Here is a 17,223-nt window from a genome sequence, read left to right on the forward strand (position 1 = left end):
GAGTTCGAGGCCAGTCTGGTCTACAAAATGAGTCCAGGACAGTCAAGGCTACACAGAGAAATCCTGTCTAGAAAAATAAAAACAAAACAAAACAAGAACCTGCCCTAATAAGTAGACTGCCAAAGCCCCAGCTCCCAGCAGCAGCCAGGGAGGGGCTAGAGGGAGGACACAGGGGGAGCAGGGAGAACAGTTTTAATGTGTAACAGGCCAAATGGGAGGACAAGACCCCCAAGACCCAGCCCTTCTCCAGTGAAGGCCTGGAGCTCACATGCCTGGGAAGTCCTATGCCTGCCCCAGCAAGTTTCCAGGCCCAGGAGAAGGTGGGAGAGGAAGCTCACTGGCTAGGGTTCAACTGCAAGAGTTCAGGAAGGCAAACAGGAGCTAGTTGAATTTGGCCTTAGAGAAATCCATCTCTGGGTGTTGATCCATGAACCTAGGAAGCAAAAGTAGAAAAGTGAAGCGACAGCGGCTGTCCTGTCCCACCCCAGCCGATTTCCTGACACTGGGCTGGACGCTTCAGAACCATGGAAAACCCAGAGCCAAGCCACGCAAGGCCTCGGCTCAAGCCCATTAGCCTTTAGGAGGGAAAGGGAAGAGCCAGCAGTGGCACCAGTTTCCAGTAGGTGGCAATGGCGGCCTGTTCCTACTGCTTCCCACTGTGAAGGCAGCCTGGTCCTGGAGGCGGCCCTGCCAAGTGGTCAGAGTAGGCAGGCCAAGGCCACAGAGCCATGAACTTGGCTGATCTGTGCTGGAAGGGGGCAGGGCAGTCAGTCCCGTCCAGGAGCATGCTCTCGTCAGCCAGGCCTAAGTGCCCAGCAACACTCCCCAGCCACGCGCTGCTTACTTCTTCAGGATTTCCTGTTTCTTCTGCTCATCAGAGGTGGGCAAGCCCATGGACTTCTGCCTCTGGTCATACATCATTTTTTCCACCATGCTGCGGGTCTCACTGTCTAGGTCTGACAGCTAGGCACAGGCAGGGAGAAGAATCAATGAAGCACTGGGCTACACATCCCAAGACGCATAGAGAAGCTTCCCTGGGCAGCCAGGACTCACCTTGGAGTTCTCAGGGTTAATCTTCTTGGTATTGATTTCGGGGTCACTGCTGACCAAGCGGTTCCACCATTCCATCTTGTTGATCTGAGTGGAGGAGGAAGAGAGCCATGGGGCAGGGGAAATTACAGCTCAGCCTTTTTACAGCCAACCTCTCTCCCACCCACATCTTGTATCCAAGGCCCATCAGGCCTGTGCTGGGACCAGGAGCACAGAAGGCCCAGCCCTCTGCCCGCCCAGTGACTGGGGAAGACACACAGAGGCCAACAGTTACAAAGCAATGATCAGGGACAAGATAACATGCAGGTGCTCACTCAATGAAAGAAACGAGATAACAGTTGGACTAGTTCTTAAGGCATTAGCAGTAGACAAGAAGGAAAGAAAAAAAAAAGGCAAAGAACAAAAAAAGGAGATCCTCCTGGCTGGGAGGAAAATCACATGCAGGGGCACAGAGGTGAGTGAGCTGCAGCGGAAGCCGAGCCCTCTGCGCGGGGAGGCCGTGTTCTGACTCTTACCCTCTCCAGACAGCGCCTTTGTTTACCCCAGTGAATACCCTGCCTCTAGGGAGCGGTGTGGGAGACAATGTGAGAAGATTTTCCCACATTTTGTTCACTGTTCTTTCTCCGGTCCTGAGGACAGTGTCTGGCACACAGCAGCTGTCCAAGCATGTGTGGAAGGGACTAAGCCAGTGGGCAAGCACAGTGGGAAAGGGAGAGGCTTGGCACACAAGACTGCTCAACCTGACTTTGCCCACCCTACCCCGAGCAAGGCACACAGGTGCATGGCAGCTGTTTGCTGACTGTAAAGCAAGGGCAGAGTGAGGACCAGTACCTTCTCCAGGTGCACTGTCACCACCTTGCCATCCTCAATGAGCCACGAGCTCTCCTCCACTTTCACTTCATTGTAGAGTTCTCCATCAATCACCGGGGGCTGTCCTTTGAGGCCCACCCGGAGGTGCCGCCGCTGGATGTCCACCACCACGTCCTTTCCCTTCAGCCGGAAGCTGACTCGGAAGGGCACTGCCAGATCCAGTTCCGACAGGGTCTGGGTCCAGCGGTAGTTGGGCAGGTCAGCCCCATTGCCTAGGTTGGGCTTCAGCTTTCCTTTGTCCTCCTCTTCCTCTTCCTCAGCATCCTGCTCACAGTCAGGGGTGCTCAATGACTTACCTGACAGACCAGGCCCAGAACTGGACATAACAGCCACAAGAAAACAGACAGACCTAAGCACGACAGACCTACACAGCCTGGGCTGCTGGGAACCAAAGGTGACCTCTGCCAAAAGGCTCACAATACACAACATGACAGAGGCCTGTGGCTGGCCCCCTGCCCCTCAGCCCTTCATGGTGTCCTGACTGACTCGTGACCATTCTAAGAAATATTTTAGGTATATATTTTGTTTACATGTATGTATCTGCACCATGGGAACACCTGGCACCCACAGAGTGCAGAAGAGGGCATCAGACACCTAGAACTGAAGTTAGAGATGGTTGTGTGCCACCACTGGGTGCCGAGACCAAACCCGGGTCTTTTGCAAAACCAACAAATGCTTCAGACCACTGAGCCATCTTTTCAGCCCACTTGTGGGTTTTCTTGTCCCAGGATTAAGGCCAGTAGGGTTATCAAAATTTTATAATTTATTAAAGACAGTCAGGGCTGGAGAGACTACTCTTCCAAAGGACCCAGGCTCAAATCCCAGTACCCACATGGCAGCTCACAACTGTTTGTAACTCCTTTAATACTAGCACTTGGGAGGCAGAGGCAGGTGGATCGCTCATGAAGCCAGCCTGGTCTACAGACTGAGTTCCAGGACAGCCAGGGCTACACAGAGAAACCCTGTCTGGGGGGTATGGGTACAGAGATGGATGGGGACAGTCTCTTACGTAGCCCTGGTTAGCCTGGAACTCAAGAGAGCTGCCTGCCTCTCCTTCCTGAGTGCTGGCATTACTTGACCTTCTTTTGCAATGGGTTCTCACGATACAGCACAGATTTACATCCATCTGCCTCAGGCCCCAAGTGCTGAGATTACCAGTGTGGGCAAGCACGCTGGCTCTGTTCTAGTTTTTCCATGTCTTTGGGGTGGGAAGTATGGAAGTGTGGAAGTGTGGAAGGCTCCCCGAGGGTGAAGGGGGAATCCTGTGGAAGGGACAAAGCTGGCAGGCAGGCCCCTGCTGGTCCACCGTACCTGCTTCCCGGGTGTGTCGAGGCTGCCGTTCTTGAGCTGGCCCTCGTGATTCTCTGCATCCTTTTTCTGTGGCAAAGGGCACACAGTTGGAACAAAGCCCTAGTCCCAGGCCACTGCCCTCAGGAGTGCGGTGGAGGGAGAGGAGGGAAGTCAGCTCACCTGGTCGATCTCCAGCTGCAGCCTCTCTGCCTCCTCATCAGTCAGCTCCTTGATCTGTGGCCCCGGGCTCTCTGCCTTGGCCTCCTTGGCCAGCCTGGCTGCCCGCTCTGCCTTCTCCCGGCGCTCGGTCTCCTGCCGAGCTCGCTTCTCTCTCCGGCCCTTCTGTGCCAACTGGTTGTGGTGGTTAAAAGTCTGTGTGATAAGCTAAGGAGAGCAGCAAAGCATCAGAGCAGGGGACAGTGGCTACCCTGCCTTACACCCACTGTTGGGTACAACAGCTGCACATTGGTGGGGACAGTGCTTGTAGCAGCTTTGTTACAAGCAGAACTCAAGCTCAGCCCTTCCGGGAAGCCGGGAGCACCTAAGCGATACTTCCTGTCCCCGACTGGCTCTCTTCCTGCCTCTGTCCATCTTGGGCATGTAGCTACAGATGGTGGTGCTCAAAGGCACCCAGAATCAGCAGGTTAGACTTCTGATTTCAAGTCCTTTCATGTCCACTGAACAAGCCTCCCATGATGCTTCAACCCCAGCCCTGTAGATGGTCTTCTGCCACCCAATGCTGACCCATAGCACCTGTCCCAGGTGTGGAGCATGACCCTGAGTCATCCCTGTCTCTCTAGATGCAGCTTGGCATATGCTGTTCTCACCTGCTTGAGACCTCTGCTTTACTCACTGGCCAGGCCCCAGGGCCAGCTCAAATGTCTCTTGAGTTTTGCCTTTCATCTGCTCTGAACAGACTTAGAAAATACAACTCTGCGGCCACCCACACTGAATACACAGTGCACACCTCCACCACCTCCACCCCCATCTCCCAGGGCAGCCACCACATGACCAAGGCTCAACAAACCATCTTCTAAGCACCTCTGCACCTAACCTGGAGGGTGGGCACAATCACAGAAGTCACCTGAGATTCTGCCAAATGTCCCACACTCTCATTCTTCTGTGACCCTTCCTCCCCTCACTCCCAGGTCCCAGCCCCATGCCACCCAAAGCAGCTTCAGATTGCAAGGGGGAAAAAAAAAAAAAAGAAACCAAAAAAAAAAAAAAAAACACACCAAAAGTGACAGCAGTATGAGTAACAATGGAGCTGGGTGGTGGTGCACGCCCTTAATCCCAGCACTCGGGAGGCAGATGCAGGTGGATCTCTTAAATTCGAGGCCAGCCTGGTCTACAAAGTGAGTTCCAGGACAACCAAGGCTACACAGAGAAACCCTGTGTCCCAAAAAAAAAGTCAAGTACCAATGGGAGTGAGAGGAATAAGGCACACAGAGGCCATGCTGCTGTGGGGAGAGACAACAGGTCATGAAGCTGCTCTGCCACAGGGACTTGTCCCCAGCTTCTAACCATGGGGACCTTGAACTCAAGCCATTTGACAATCAGTGGCCAACGAGGGGCAGGAACAGGGACCTCCCTCTTCCAGTCCCATAAATCATGTCACAAGCCTCTCGTCCTATTACTTCCTAGGCACTGGGGTTAAAAGAGGGCAGAGATAGCCAGCAGGCAAAGTCTAGGCCTCTTCCCAATGCCCTCCCACCAAACAACTCCCCAGTGGTGGCCTAAGCGGAAGCTGTGGAGGTCATGGAGCCGAGCTGCAGTCACTGACACACTGTCAGGAGCCACAGCATTCTGTGCCTGGTGGGTGAACACGGGGGTTTCTTTACTGAGCTGGCAGGACAAGAATGGTCCCATGAGGCTGGCACAGCAGACTGCACAGCCACGGAAACCCAGCCCACACTGACCACACTCAGGGCAGTGGACAAGAGGAGACTCCAAATGATCAGCGACGCTCATGGAGGGGGGCCTGCTGATTCTGTCTTCTGGCCCCCACCTAACCAATCTCTCTCCCTTTCCCAGCATGGGTTAGAGCGGCATACATTGCCCCAGGAGATGCCTAGAGCTGGGGTAGGGGAGACACAGTTGGCAGTTTATCACCTAAGTAACAGACAGAGCCAGCCTGGCATCTTTCCACCCTTACCCACCCCACAAGCCAGTACCCCAGCATCCTTCACCTTTCTCCTCCTCAGAAACTCCTCATTTTGAGGGATTAACAATGGTTATCCAAGTGAGCAAGGCCAGACCCAATCTATGACACCCACCTAGCGCCAGTCTTAAGGCCCTGGCTGTTTTATCTTCCAGAAGCAGCCTCACACAGAATAGCCCACTACTCCCCGGCCTGCAGCCTATGACATGCAGTCTCTGCCCAGGTCCTGCCTGGCCAGCCCCTTGCTGACTTTGACTTCCTCTTTCTCCAGCCCTCAAGGTCAGGACTCCTTTAAGTGATGCTCACCAAACCCAACTGGTGTGTGTGTGTGTGTGTGTGTGTGTGTGTGTGTGTGTGTGTGTGTGTGTGTGTGTGTGTGTGTGTGAGAGAGAGAGAGAGAGAGATATGCTGGAATAGATTCGCCTTTAATCCCAGGAGACAGAGACAAGCAGATCTCTGAGAGCAAGGCCAGCCTGGTACAGAGCAAGTTTCAGGTAAAGAAAAGCTTTAATCCCAGCACTCAGAAGACAGGCACACAGGTCTCTGAATTCTCGTCAGTGCTGTTCAGACAGAGGGAGTGGGAGGCAGTGTGGTGGAGCTGAGTTTGTGAAATTCAGAGGCAGTTTTCACCGGGAGAGTTTTCAGAGAAAGCTTGAAGAGAGAACAAGCTAGACACATAGCTGAATGCAGAATAATTTTACAAACCATTTCTTACCTAGCTGCTAACAGGAAGCATATCTATCCAAATGGTTGTGGAATTTAAATTATTTTTATTAAAAGAAAAAAATATCAACGAAATGAAACAGCCAGGCATAGTGGCTCGCTCCTGTAACTCCGGCACTCAGAAGGCAGAGGCAGGAGATCACAGGCTAGTTGTGCCCCACATATTGAGACCCTGCCTGGGGGTGGGAGTGGGGATACACCTCAACACATAACAACAACAAAGAACTCAGTATCCCTAACCAATATCCAAAGGCAAACAGGAGGCCACTAAGCTAGGGAGAGGAAGTCAGGGAAGCAATGAGATGGAGCGGACAGCAGTGTGTTTACATGGGGCCTGATGCTGCGGCTGCTCCCAGCCTCAGAAAGTATCAAAGCCAAGCTGGCCCGTGTCGGATTTCCCTCTTGACTGGCTTGTAACCCCCTGGTACACATTTACGCAAGCCCATGAGTTTTGTTGTTGTTTTTAAAGATTTATTTATGTATACAGCGTTTCTCTTGCATGTACACCTGCAGGCCAGAAGAGGGTGTCAGATCACATTATAGATGGTTGTGAGCCACCATGTGGTTGCTGAGAATTGAACTCAGGACCTCTAGAAGAGCAGCAGCCAGTGCTCTTAACCTCTGAGCCATCTCTCCAGCTCCAAGCCCATGAGTTTTAACAGTGGGAGAAACCCACCTCCCGGGTCACCTTGGAAACTCACTAGCAATTACTGTTTAGTGACATCACCCCTCTTTCCGTCGTCTGTAGCCACTTCTCTCACTGTTTGGCTCTGTGCAGAGGCTGTGCAGGTAGAGCCCTCACTCTGCCCTCAGCATAGCCTCTGCACAGGCATGACCAACAGCTGGTGTCAGAGAGAAACCACTCAATGTTTTTACTTCCAGACTACATAACAGTCTAGGGAGAAAAATGAGCAAAACAAGCCTGGAAGCCCACCTGCCAGCACCCCACGAATCTAGAGAGCAAAGAAACACTAGTGCCATTAGGGGACAGGAGCTGCAGCAAGAGACTAAGTCTGTGTCCCAGGTTCTTGACCCACTCAGCTCCTAAGTCCGTGGTATTTCCAGACTGGCAGTACATCTTAGGTTGGACTGAAGAAGCCATGGCTGTCAGAACCCTATGTCATGGCTCAGGACAGGCTGGCTGCTGGAAGACTCCTCAGGAGCTGAGGGCCGGGTCAGCAGAGGAAGGCAGCTGGGAAAAGCCGCAGGCTGAGGTGCTGAACAGCCATGGACTTAGTAGTTAATCATGCTCGCACAATGAAACCTCCGTGAGAACCAGGCATGGTAGTGCACGTCTTTAATCCCAGCACTCGGGAGGCAGAGGCAGACGGATGGATGAGTTTGAGGCCAGCCTTGTCAACAGCTACTCCAGGACAGCCAAGGCTACACTGAGAAACGCTGTTTCAAAAAACCAAAAAACCAAAAAAAAAAAAAAGAAAGAAAGAAAGAAAGAAAGAAAGAAAGAAAAGAAAGAAAGAAAGGAACCTCCACGAAACCCCTTACAGGATGGAATCTAGACCATTCCTAGCTGCTGAACATGGAAATCCTGGGAAGAAAGCATAAGTCCAGAGAGGGGGTGGGAACGCCACACCCTCACACTGTGTGTATGTGTGTGTGTGTGTGTGTGTGTGTGTGTGTAAAGCAGACTGCACAAGCCAGGCTGGTTTCAAGTCCTCCTGCCTCTGCTTGGTGAGTGCCTCCAAGTATGTAGAGCTGGGAGGAGAGGACAGGAAGCACTCCCACACGCTCTGGCCAGTCTCACAGACTCTCAGCAAACCAGTTTGGGTATGTACTGGACGTGAGTAGTGAAGAACGGGCTTTTTATTTTCAGGTCTCGTGCCATTCAGGAGGCAGAGGCAGGTGGAGCCTGTGAGTTGGAGGCTAGCCTGGAGAGGAGGGGCTGTTCAGGCAGACTCTCTTAAAAGCAAAAACAAAACAAAACAAAACAAGAAAACCCTTTAATCCCAGCACTCAGGGAGGTAGAGGCAGGTAGATTTCTGTGAGTTCAAGGCCAGCCTGGTCTACAGAGTAAGTTTCAGGACAGCCAGGGTTGCACAGAGAAACCCTGTTTCAAGGACAAAACAAACAAACTCACCTTAATTATGTGTGTATCTCTGTGCTGGTGTGCAAATCTGAGTACAAGTGGCCAAGAAGGCACTGGGTCCTCTAAAGCCAGTTACAGACAGCTGTGAGCTACCTCCAGTGATGCTGGGAAAGTCCGCATCCGCCCTACCTCTTACACAGTGCCTTCTCCTCAGGCCCCTCCACCCTCTGTCATTCTGAATAACATTATGAGGAACTCAGGGGTGTGCAAGCAAGTCCTCCAAATCTTGCCCAGAAACAGAACTGTTGGGTCTGGTAATTTCTATTTTTGTATTTGAGGAGCTGCTGGGTGTTCTCCACAGCACAGACCATCTGACAGTCTTGCCCACTGTGCAGCAAATCCAACTTGTGCACATCTTTGTCAACACTTAATTGCTGTTGTTATTGTGTCTTTTTTAAGTGTGCTGGGCTGGTCTCAAACATGCAGGCTTAAGCCACAGTCCTGCATCAGCCTCCACAGTAAGTGTGTGTGCAGGGCACACTACTTTTCCTGTGTTTTTGATGGGAACCATCTTAATTAGTTTGAGGTAGGAGCTCATTGTGACTTGGGGAAAAGGGGAAGTAGAGTTGTCTGACACAGGATCTAGTGATGTAGCCCAGGTTGACTATTTAGCCAAGGATAACCCTTAACTCCCAATCCTGTGCAATCACCTCCAAAGTACTGAGATTACAGGCCTGAGTCACTGTGCTTGTAATTTTTTAATTTTTGCTCTTTTTTTGAGATGGGGGTCTCATTCCATAGCTCAAGGTATCCTCAAAATCACTGCTAGGATTACAGGCGTGCATCACCATGCCTGATTTTAAGCTTGAAGCTGTAATGTCTGTCTACTCCTCCCAGCCAGACAACGGGTAAGAACCTTGTGGGGGTGAAGGGTAGGTCAGAGAGAAGGCAAGCCCACAGCAGGCTGGTCTCTACGCAACTTCCCCTACAACTCAGCTCAAGCCTGCAGAGTGTAAACACCCAGTCTCCTCATCCATAAAGTGGGGATGGCTGACACCACTAAACTGCTCATGAACCACAAGAGATTCCTGGGCAAAGGATAGAGCCAGAAGGGGGAGTGCCTCAGTGACATTCCCTTCCCCAGACCCACCCAAGGAAAGGGGGTCCCCAGCACTCACCTTCTCTGCCATCCCCTCTTCTCCTCCAATGAAAAAGTCTGTTTTGCGTCGGAGGAAGCTGAAGAAGGTGTTCACGAGCTGAAAGACAGAGGTGGCGATGAGGGCCTAGTGCAAGTCTGACAACTGAGTTCAACTGCCCAGAACCACAGTGTGAGAAAAGAAACAGCAGCCAGGCGTGGTGGCACATGCCTTTAATCCCAGCCTGGTCTCAAAAGCAAGTCCAGGACAGCCAGGACTGTTACACTGAGAAACCCATCTCCAAAAACCTCAGATACAGTGGCACACACCTTTAATCCCAGCCTTTGGAAGGCAGGTGGGATCTGAGTTCAAGGCCAGCCTGGTCTAGAATTTGAATACGGAGAATTCTAGGTTGACAAAGGACAGTGAAGCCTTGCCACAACAAAAATGTGTGGCAGATGTCCATAATCCCAGCTAATGCAAGAAGAGAGTTCAAGGCCAGCTTTAGTTATGTGGCAAATTTCAGGCATCCTAAGTTATATGAGATCAGGCCCTCCCCAACCCAAACGAACAAGGAGCAAATTGGGATGACTCAATAGCACTTAGCAACATTCCAGAATCCACATGGAAGGAAAAAACCAACTTTCAAGTTGTCCTCTGACCCCCAAAGGCACATAATAGCACACGAACACACACACCCTACACAAAATACAAACCACTGCCACCCGACCCCCGGCCAGGTGCAGTTCCGCTGGGCTTACCTAGCATGCTTGAAGCCATGGTCTCCCAGCAATCATAAAACCAAGCACGATGGGGAATGCCTGTAAGCCTCGCACTTGAAGGCAAGGGAACTGGGAGGCCGGCGTGGGGCACATGAGACTTCATCTCATAGTAGTGGCAATCCTGGTTAAGTAGCAGCACTCAGAAGGACTGATGGACCAGGGGTTAAGCGGGTGACCCTGTCTTCCACAAAGGAAGGCTGAGCAGGAGATGCGCACTGCATCTGAATCTGCCAAAGATGTTCCTAACTTTGTAACCTTGATCCTCAGGCCTCCTACGGACCAGATGAAGCAGTCAGCAGTCAGTGAGAAGGCTGAGCCTCTTAAGCATAAGTCTCAGAGGCTGAAAACATTCTAGGCCTAAATGAGCAGGCAGAAGCAATAAGCCTCCGAGACAACTGAAGTAGGCGAATAAAAGTTCCTTTTACACTTCCCACTTACGTTTTAAACTCCCCCTCGCCCCACCCCCGAGTCAGGGCTTCTCTGTGTAGCCTTGGTTGGTTTGGACTCACTTTGTAGACCAGGTACAGTGATCCAGCTGCCTCTGCCTCCTGGGTGTTTTGTTGTTTTTTTTTTTTTTAAACTGGAAAAACCTGTTTCTAGTTGGGGTGTGGCTAAGCCTTAGCACACACAGTTAATCAAAGAGCATTCTGCTTGAATACTGTGAACAGAACTAAATAAAGTCAACCATATGTCAAGAGGTGGAGCAAGTAACCAGTTGACAGGAAGTGAACATAGGATTATTAAGAAAACAGAGAGAGGAAGCAGAGTAAGGAGGACAGACAGAAAGACGCACGGGACATTCAGGTTGAAGGAGGTTGTTCAAGTCGGCATTCCTTCTGGGACTTCGGCTGAGGAGGAAGTCAGGTGGGGGCTTTTCCACCGCTCTGAACAGCAGACTCTCACCTCATCTAGTTCTTGAGTCTTTAGTGGTAAAGCTGAACACTGCCATGCAACAGGCTCCTCTGTGGAGCTGAGCGGGCGTGCATGGTTCAATGCGATCTGCTTTGAGCGCTGCTGCTGGGTGCTGTGAGGGTCAGTCAAGCTCTAAAAAGCAATATGGCTACAACTGGGAAGACCAAAATATTGAAGAACATTTTCAAAGTTCTGGAAGACATGAAAGAGGGCTATGGGATTACCATGGAAAAGGTAAAACAAGTGTCACTCGCTCAGAGCTCACACCCTCAGCCTGCAGCATAAAGCAGTGGGAACTGCAACTGGTGTGTGGCCACCCCACCCCCACCCCATGACATACTCCTCCAGCAGGACAGCATTTACTCAATCTTTCCAAATACAACTACCAACTACAAGGACTGACTTTCTGACTTCCAGCCTACATGCCTGCCTTCTGTTACATGTACCAACTCAGGATGAAGAAAGCCTCTGTAGGTGCCTGAGGTGCCTCAACATCTGAGACCCAGGAATAAATGCTTACACAAAAACATTCAGAGCTGGACATGGTGGCACACAACTTTAATACCAGTGCTTGGGAGGCAGAGGGAGGTAGATCGCTCTAAATTCAAGGCCAGCCTGGTCTACAAAGGGAGCCCAGGACAGCCAAGATTACAGGCAACACAGAGAAACCCTATCTCATAAAACAAAAACAAAAAAATAAAATAAAATAAATAAATAAATGGGGGGACATTCAGGAATAAAATGTATTTATTTAACAATAACCATTTGGCACCCAATGTAGGGCTCAAACCCTGGGATTAAGAGTCCCAAACTCCAGCTGGGTGTGGTGGCACCCGCCTTTAATCCCAGTACTAAGGAGGCAGAGGCAGGTGGATCTCTGTGAGTTCAAAGCCAGCCCTGTCTACAAAGCAGAGTCCAGGACAGCCAAGACTACACAGAGAAACCCTATCTTGGGTCAGGTGGGGGTGGGGGGGATGGGTGTTAAAATTTGCCAGGGAACAAATTCAGAATAAATCAATAAGAATGACAAATTACAACACTGGAGAGATGGCTCAGTAGTTATGAGCACCAGCTGCTCTTCCAGAGGAGCTGGGTTCAATCCCCAGCACCCATGACAGTTTACAAGTGTCTGTAACAGCACCATGGAGTCCAACACCCTCACACAGACATACATGCAGGCAAAACAACAATGCACATAAAAATAAGTTTATAAAAAAATGAAGAATGAGGACTGGAGAGATGGCTCAGAGGTTAAGAGCACTCACTGGCTGCTCATCCAAAGGTCCTGAGTTCAATTCCCAGCAACCACATGGTGGCTCACGACTATTTGTAACGAGATCTGGTGACCTCTTCTGGAGTGTAAGCACACATGCAGACAGAACATTGTATACATAATAAATAAACAAATCTTAAAAAAAAAAAAGAATGATAGATTACACATTCAAAAACATTTTCTAAATTAAAAAAAAAAAAGGTAGGTGGGGAGGCTCGGGGAACTAGCCAGAACAACTCTCTGAGAATAACTATTAGAAGAGAGCCAGGTGTGGTGGAGCACACCTGTGATCCCAGCACTCGGGAGACAGAGGCAGGTGCGGTGGAGCACACCTGTGATCCCAGCACTCGGGAGGCAGAGGGATCCCAGCACTCGGGAGGCAGAGCCAGGTGTGGTGGAGCACACCTGTGATCCCAGCACTCGGGAGGCAGAGGCAGGTACGGTGGAGCACACCTGTGATCCCAGCACTCGGGAGCCAGAGCCAGGTGTGGTGGAGCACACCTGTGATCCCAGCACTCGGGAGGCAGAGGCAGGCTGACCACTGAGTTCGAGGCCAGCCTGGTCTACAAATTGAGTCCACAACAGCCAAGGCTACAGAGAAACCCTGTCTCAATAATAAAATAAAATAGTTACATTTTCTACCATTCCTAACAGTAACCTGTGAGGTCTCCAAAAAGATGGGGCTGTCTGCAAAGACAAATCCACCTGCACTGTGAACAAACTGCCCCTTGTTGCTTCTGCCACAAAGTTCTGTGTGAACAGTGAGCACGTTCCGGTTGACTGCTGTGTTCTGTCTGGCCAGGACGGCCACGAGGCTGACTAACACCCAAAGATCAGCTTCAGACTACAAACCGCTCAAAACATTCAACTTGCTGAGTTCATATGACTGACATGAACAATTTACAGAACTTTAACTAAAAAATACTTAATCCTAAAACTGCCGAATACAACCAAGCTGGACACCGTGGAAAGCTTGGCAGAAATAGCTTCTTTATTATAAACAGTTTTTCTGTGTTAGAGTTAAAATCTTTCCTTTTTACTCAGACAAGAAAGGAAAACTATTTGATTAAATGTGAACCCCAAGACTGTGTTATTTATTGGAAAAGGGGGAAAATATTTCATCAAATACGAACTCCCAGGTGTTTCTAGTTGTGCTATGGCTGAGCCCTAGCACATACCTTTAACTTAAGAGCTTTCTACTTGAGTATTGTGACCAGGACTAAAGAAAGTCCACCAGGTCAAGAGGCAGAAGTAACCAGTAGACAAGAAGTGAAGTGAACATAAGATTATTAAGGAAGCCAGGCAGTGGTGCCGCATGCTTTTAATCCCAGAACTTGGGAGGCAGAGGCAGGTGGATCAATTTGCGTTCAAAGCCAGCCTGGTCCACAAAGTGAGTCCATGACAGCCAAGGCTACACAGAAAAACTCTGTCTTGAAAAAAAAAAGAAAAATACAGAGGGGCTGCAGAGATGGCTCAGAAGAGCACAGGCGGTTCTTCTAAAAGTCCTGAGTTCACTTCCCAGCAACCACATAACCATCTATAATGAGATCTCTTCTGGCATGCAGTACAGAGTACTGTATAAATAATAAATCTTAAAAAAAACCACACAAAGATACAGATAAGTGTGGAGGACAGAGAGAGACACAGGAAATAGAAAGGAGGGACACGGAGTTTAAAGGAGGTTGTCAGGGATGACATGAGACCGTCTTTCTTTTCTGAGACTCCAGCTGAGGAGGAGGGTCAGCTGGTTCTCTCTCTCTCTCTCTCTCTCTCTCTCTCTCTCTCTCTCTCTCTCTCTCTGCGCTACTCTGAGCTAGCAGGCTTTACCTCAGCATCTGGCTTTATCCTGAGTCTTTATTGGTAAAATTGAACTATTGATATTTTGTTAAAAACAAGACACAATGGTGGCACATGCCTTTAATCCCAGCACTTGGGAGGCAAAGACAGGTGGATCCCTGTTCAGGACAGCCAAGCTAAGGATAAACAGAGAAACCTTGTCTCAAAAAAAAAAAAAAAAAAAAAAAAGAAAAGAAAAGAAAAAGAAAAACAAGACACAAGGAGCAAGCCAGTAAGCAGCACTCCTCCATGGCCTCTTCGTCAGCTCCTGCCCCCACCCCCACCCCCGGTTCTGGTACGCACTACATTTGACGACCAACTGTTATGGAACCAAGAGTGAAATAAACCCTTTCCTCACCAAGTTACCTGGCCATGATGTCCCATCATAGCAACAGTCACCCTAACACACACAGTATAGAAAGCTAAATGAGGCCGGGCGGTGGTGGCGCACGCCTTTAATCTCAGCACTTGGGAGGCAGAGGCAGGCGGATCTCTGTGAGTTCGAGGCCAGCCTGGTCTACAGTGTGAGTCCAGGACAGCCAAGATAACATAGAGAAACCCTGTCCCAAAAAATCAAAAAAGGAAAAAGAAAGCTAAATGAAAACCCATCCCCAGTGACCGTAACCCTTAGGTCAGGGGCGTGGGGTCTAGTTTTGGGTCAACCTGCCGCGCTCTGACCCTCAGGTGCTTACAGAGTGAAAGATCTGTGCGAATCGCCACACACATACAGTTCCCCCTCTACCAGCTCTTTTCGGTTTGACCATCTGTGCCGCTGCTCTTTGTGGCTTATAAACCACACCGAGCCACTGTGTGAACTAGGTCTGGTCACTCAGCATCAGCTATGAGCTATCTGGGGGTTATTATATTTGGGGCTTTCACTGTAACTTGCTATATAGACCAGGCTAGCCTCTAAGATGTAGCAATTCACCTGCCTCTTCCTCCCCTGTACCAAGACTACACACATGCACAATCACATCCAACACTGATTTACGCTTCTGAAATGTTCCTTGTGGGCCAGCAAGATGGCTCCCCGGGTAAAAGTGACTGCTGCAAAAGCCTGCCAACTGTATCCTTAGAACCCACATACAGGCCGGTGTGGTGGCGCACATGCTTAATCCCAGGACTTGGGAGGCTGAGTTCAAGGCCAGCCTGGTCTACAAGGCAAGTCCAGGACAGCCAAGGCTACACAGAGAAACCCTGTCTCAAAAAAACCCAAACAAAAAAAGAAATGTTTTTGTTTTTCTTTTTCCAAGAGAGGGTTTCTCTGTGTAACCCTGGCTTCCCTGGAACTCTCTCTGTAGACCAGGCTGGCCTCGATCTCAACAGATCTCCCAGCTTCTGCCCCCTCCCCAGTCGTATAAATTAAAGGCACACCAGCGCCAAATAATACTTTTTTGGGGTTTTGTTTTGTTTTTTGTTTTTCCAGACAGGGTTTCTCTGTGTAGCCCTGGCTATCTTTGAACTCTTTTTGTAGATCAGGCTGTCCTCGAAATCACAGAGATCCACCTGCCTCTGCCTCCCAGAGTAAATAACACATTTTTAAAGCAAGATGTTTTCTGTGTATATAAGTAACTCCCCGAAGGTAAGACCTGGTCTCTGTCAGTGTCTGCATGCCCGGATCCAGTCTTATTACGTGGCTGGTACAAGATAATGACAAACCCCTGATGAACAAGCCTTGTTTCTATGAACTTGGGTCTTTCCCTTGAAGGCGCTACTCTAACATTCAAGAAAACTAGGAGCCAAGCAGCGTGGCCCACATCCAAACCCCAGAACATGGAAGACAGAGGCAGAAGGAATTGGAAGTCACTTTGGTCTATATATTGCAAGTTCGGGGCGTGCCAAGGCTACACAGCAAGACCCTGACTGAAAAACAAAAGGAAAAACCAAGTACTGCTATTCCTAAGTTTCACTTGACAGACAACTGAGGCTAAACCAGGCAGAAAGCGTAACCTAGAAGGAAAAAAAAAAAGTCTACAGGTCTCCAGTTCACTTCCCCAGTATACTTTCAAGTATAAAGAGGCCACGTGTTAACCTCCCACCCACCCCGCAACTTCCCCCCCCCCCCAACTACACTAGGCAGTGTCGATATGTAGGCTCCACTCTGGGTAAGATGCAAATCACTTCTAGGACAGTTGGTCCAGCGATGCTCTGGAGAGAGAGTAACCATTAAAATGCACGCAGGAGCACCCGTGGAGCGCAGAGTGGATGCAGAAGCTCTGGGGTCACTCTGGGACAACGAAATTATTCTTGGGGGGCTTGGGAGTAGGGAGTATGACTTGGGAGGAGGGGGGAGGACCGGAAGCTGGGGCGCCGGGGGACAATCTGCGGGCCCGGGTGGGGGGAAGTCTCGGCCGTCCACGGCGGAGAAGGGGCTGGAGCGCGGGGCCACGCCGTTTACCTCCTGCACGCCGCCCTCGTGCTGCTGCGCCATGGCCAGCAGCATTCCATCGAAGCGCTCCTCTTCTTGCTCCCCTCCCATCGCGCTAGGTTCCAAGCTCCGCACTCCCGCTCAGCGACGCCCGCGCTCAGTTCGGCACGGCTCGCGTCCGGCCCAACGGTTCCCCTCGCCAGCCTTCCGCAGCGGAGCCGGAAACACGCACCGGCCCGGCCGCCCGGGTCCGCCCTTCCCTGCTCTCGTCCCGCCTCCCCGTCCATCGGTGGCCATTGAGATCCCGGAACACAGCCCGCTTCACCGGTCATTGGCTAACCCAAGGAGCAAATCAACAGGCGCGGCCGTAAAGCGGTGGGCGGGGCTTGAGGCCGCAGAGTTTGGCTTGAGGAGTTGCTATGGTCACCGGATACCTCCCTGGGTGCCTTCTAGAAAGCTCTGAGCTCACTTTTGTTTTGTTTTGTTTGTTTTGTTTTTTCGAGTGAACTCACTTCTTGATAGGGCTGGAAGGTAGAAGAGAAGTTTTGGGTCAAGCGAGTACCTTTAACTGTCTCTTCCTACAAGTGGCAGTTGAGACTCAGGAAGAAATCACTCACCAGAAGGGACAGCCTGCTCCTTCACACTGGACCAGGCTTTAAGAAAAGAGCATAAGGGCTCAGAGGTTAAGAGCACTGGCTGCTCTTCCAAATGGTCCTGAGTTCAATTCCCAGCAACCACATAGTGGCTTACAACCATCTATAATGTGATCTGATGCCCT

At 50.4% G+C, this 17,223-nt stretch overlaps 1 protein-coding gene across 2 annotated transcripts; it reads right to left on the reverse strand.

Moving 5' to 3' along the window:
• Positions 1 to 176: 176 nt before the first annotated feature.
• Positions 177 to 16,683, reverse strand: NUDC (nuclear distribution C, dynein complex regulator). 2 transcript variants are annotated; one of them, XM_084785291.1, is made up of 8 exons: positions 16,476 to 16,680; positions 9,317 to 9,394; positions 3,391 to 3,594; positions 3,232 to 3,297; positions 1,882 to 2,184; positions 1,054 to 1,137; positions 845 to 963; positions 177 to 433 (listed from the first exon to the last, which is right to left on the reverse strand). In XM_084785291.1, the coding sequence occupies exons 1-8, from the start codon at positions 16,554 to 16,556 to the stop codon at positions 382 to 384; spliced, it is 987 nt and encodes a 328-aa protein (XP_084641417.1). In that variant the 5' UTR covers positions 16,557 to 16,680; the 3' UTR covers positions 177 to 381. The 2 variants fall into 2 exon arrangements, with proteins under 2 accessions (XP_084641417.1, XP_084641418.1); XM_084785292.1 differs by lacking the exon at positions 3,232 to 3,297 and having other exon boundaries at positions 16,476 to 16,683.
• Between the last annotated feature and the right edge of the window lie 540 nt (positions 16,684 to 17,223).

Source organism: Acomys minous (genome assembly GCF_964271855.1).
Source record: "Acomys minous genome assembly, chromosome: 6".
Lineage (NCBI taxonomy): Eukaryota > Metazoa > Chordata > Mammalia > Rodentia > Muridae > Acomys > Acomys minous.

What these genes read in the sequence shown, in the direction of transcription:
- NUDC (XM_084785291.1), bottom strand. Translation starts at nt 16,556, where the DNA reads ATGGGAGGGGAGCAAGAAGAGGAGCGCTTCGATGGAATGCTGCTGGCC. An exon ending in AAGAGGGGATGGCAGAGAAG is followed by an intron (nt 3,595 to 9,316) that starts GTGAGTGCTGGG and finishes TGCTCTCCTTAG; the next exon opens with CTTATCACACAGACTTTTAA. An exon ending in AAACAGGAAATCCTGAAGAA is followed by an intron (nt 434 to 844) that starts GTAAGCAGCGCG and finishes TTTGCTTCCTAG; the next exon opens with GTTCATGGATCAACACCCAG.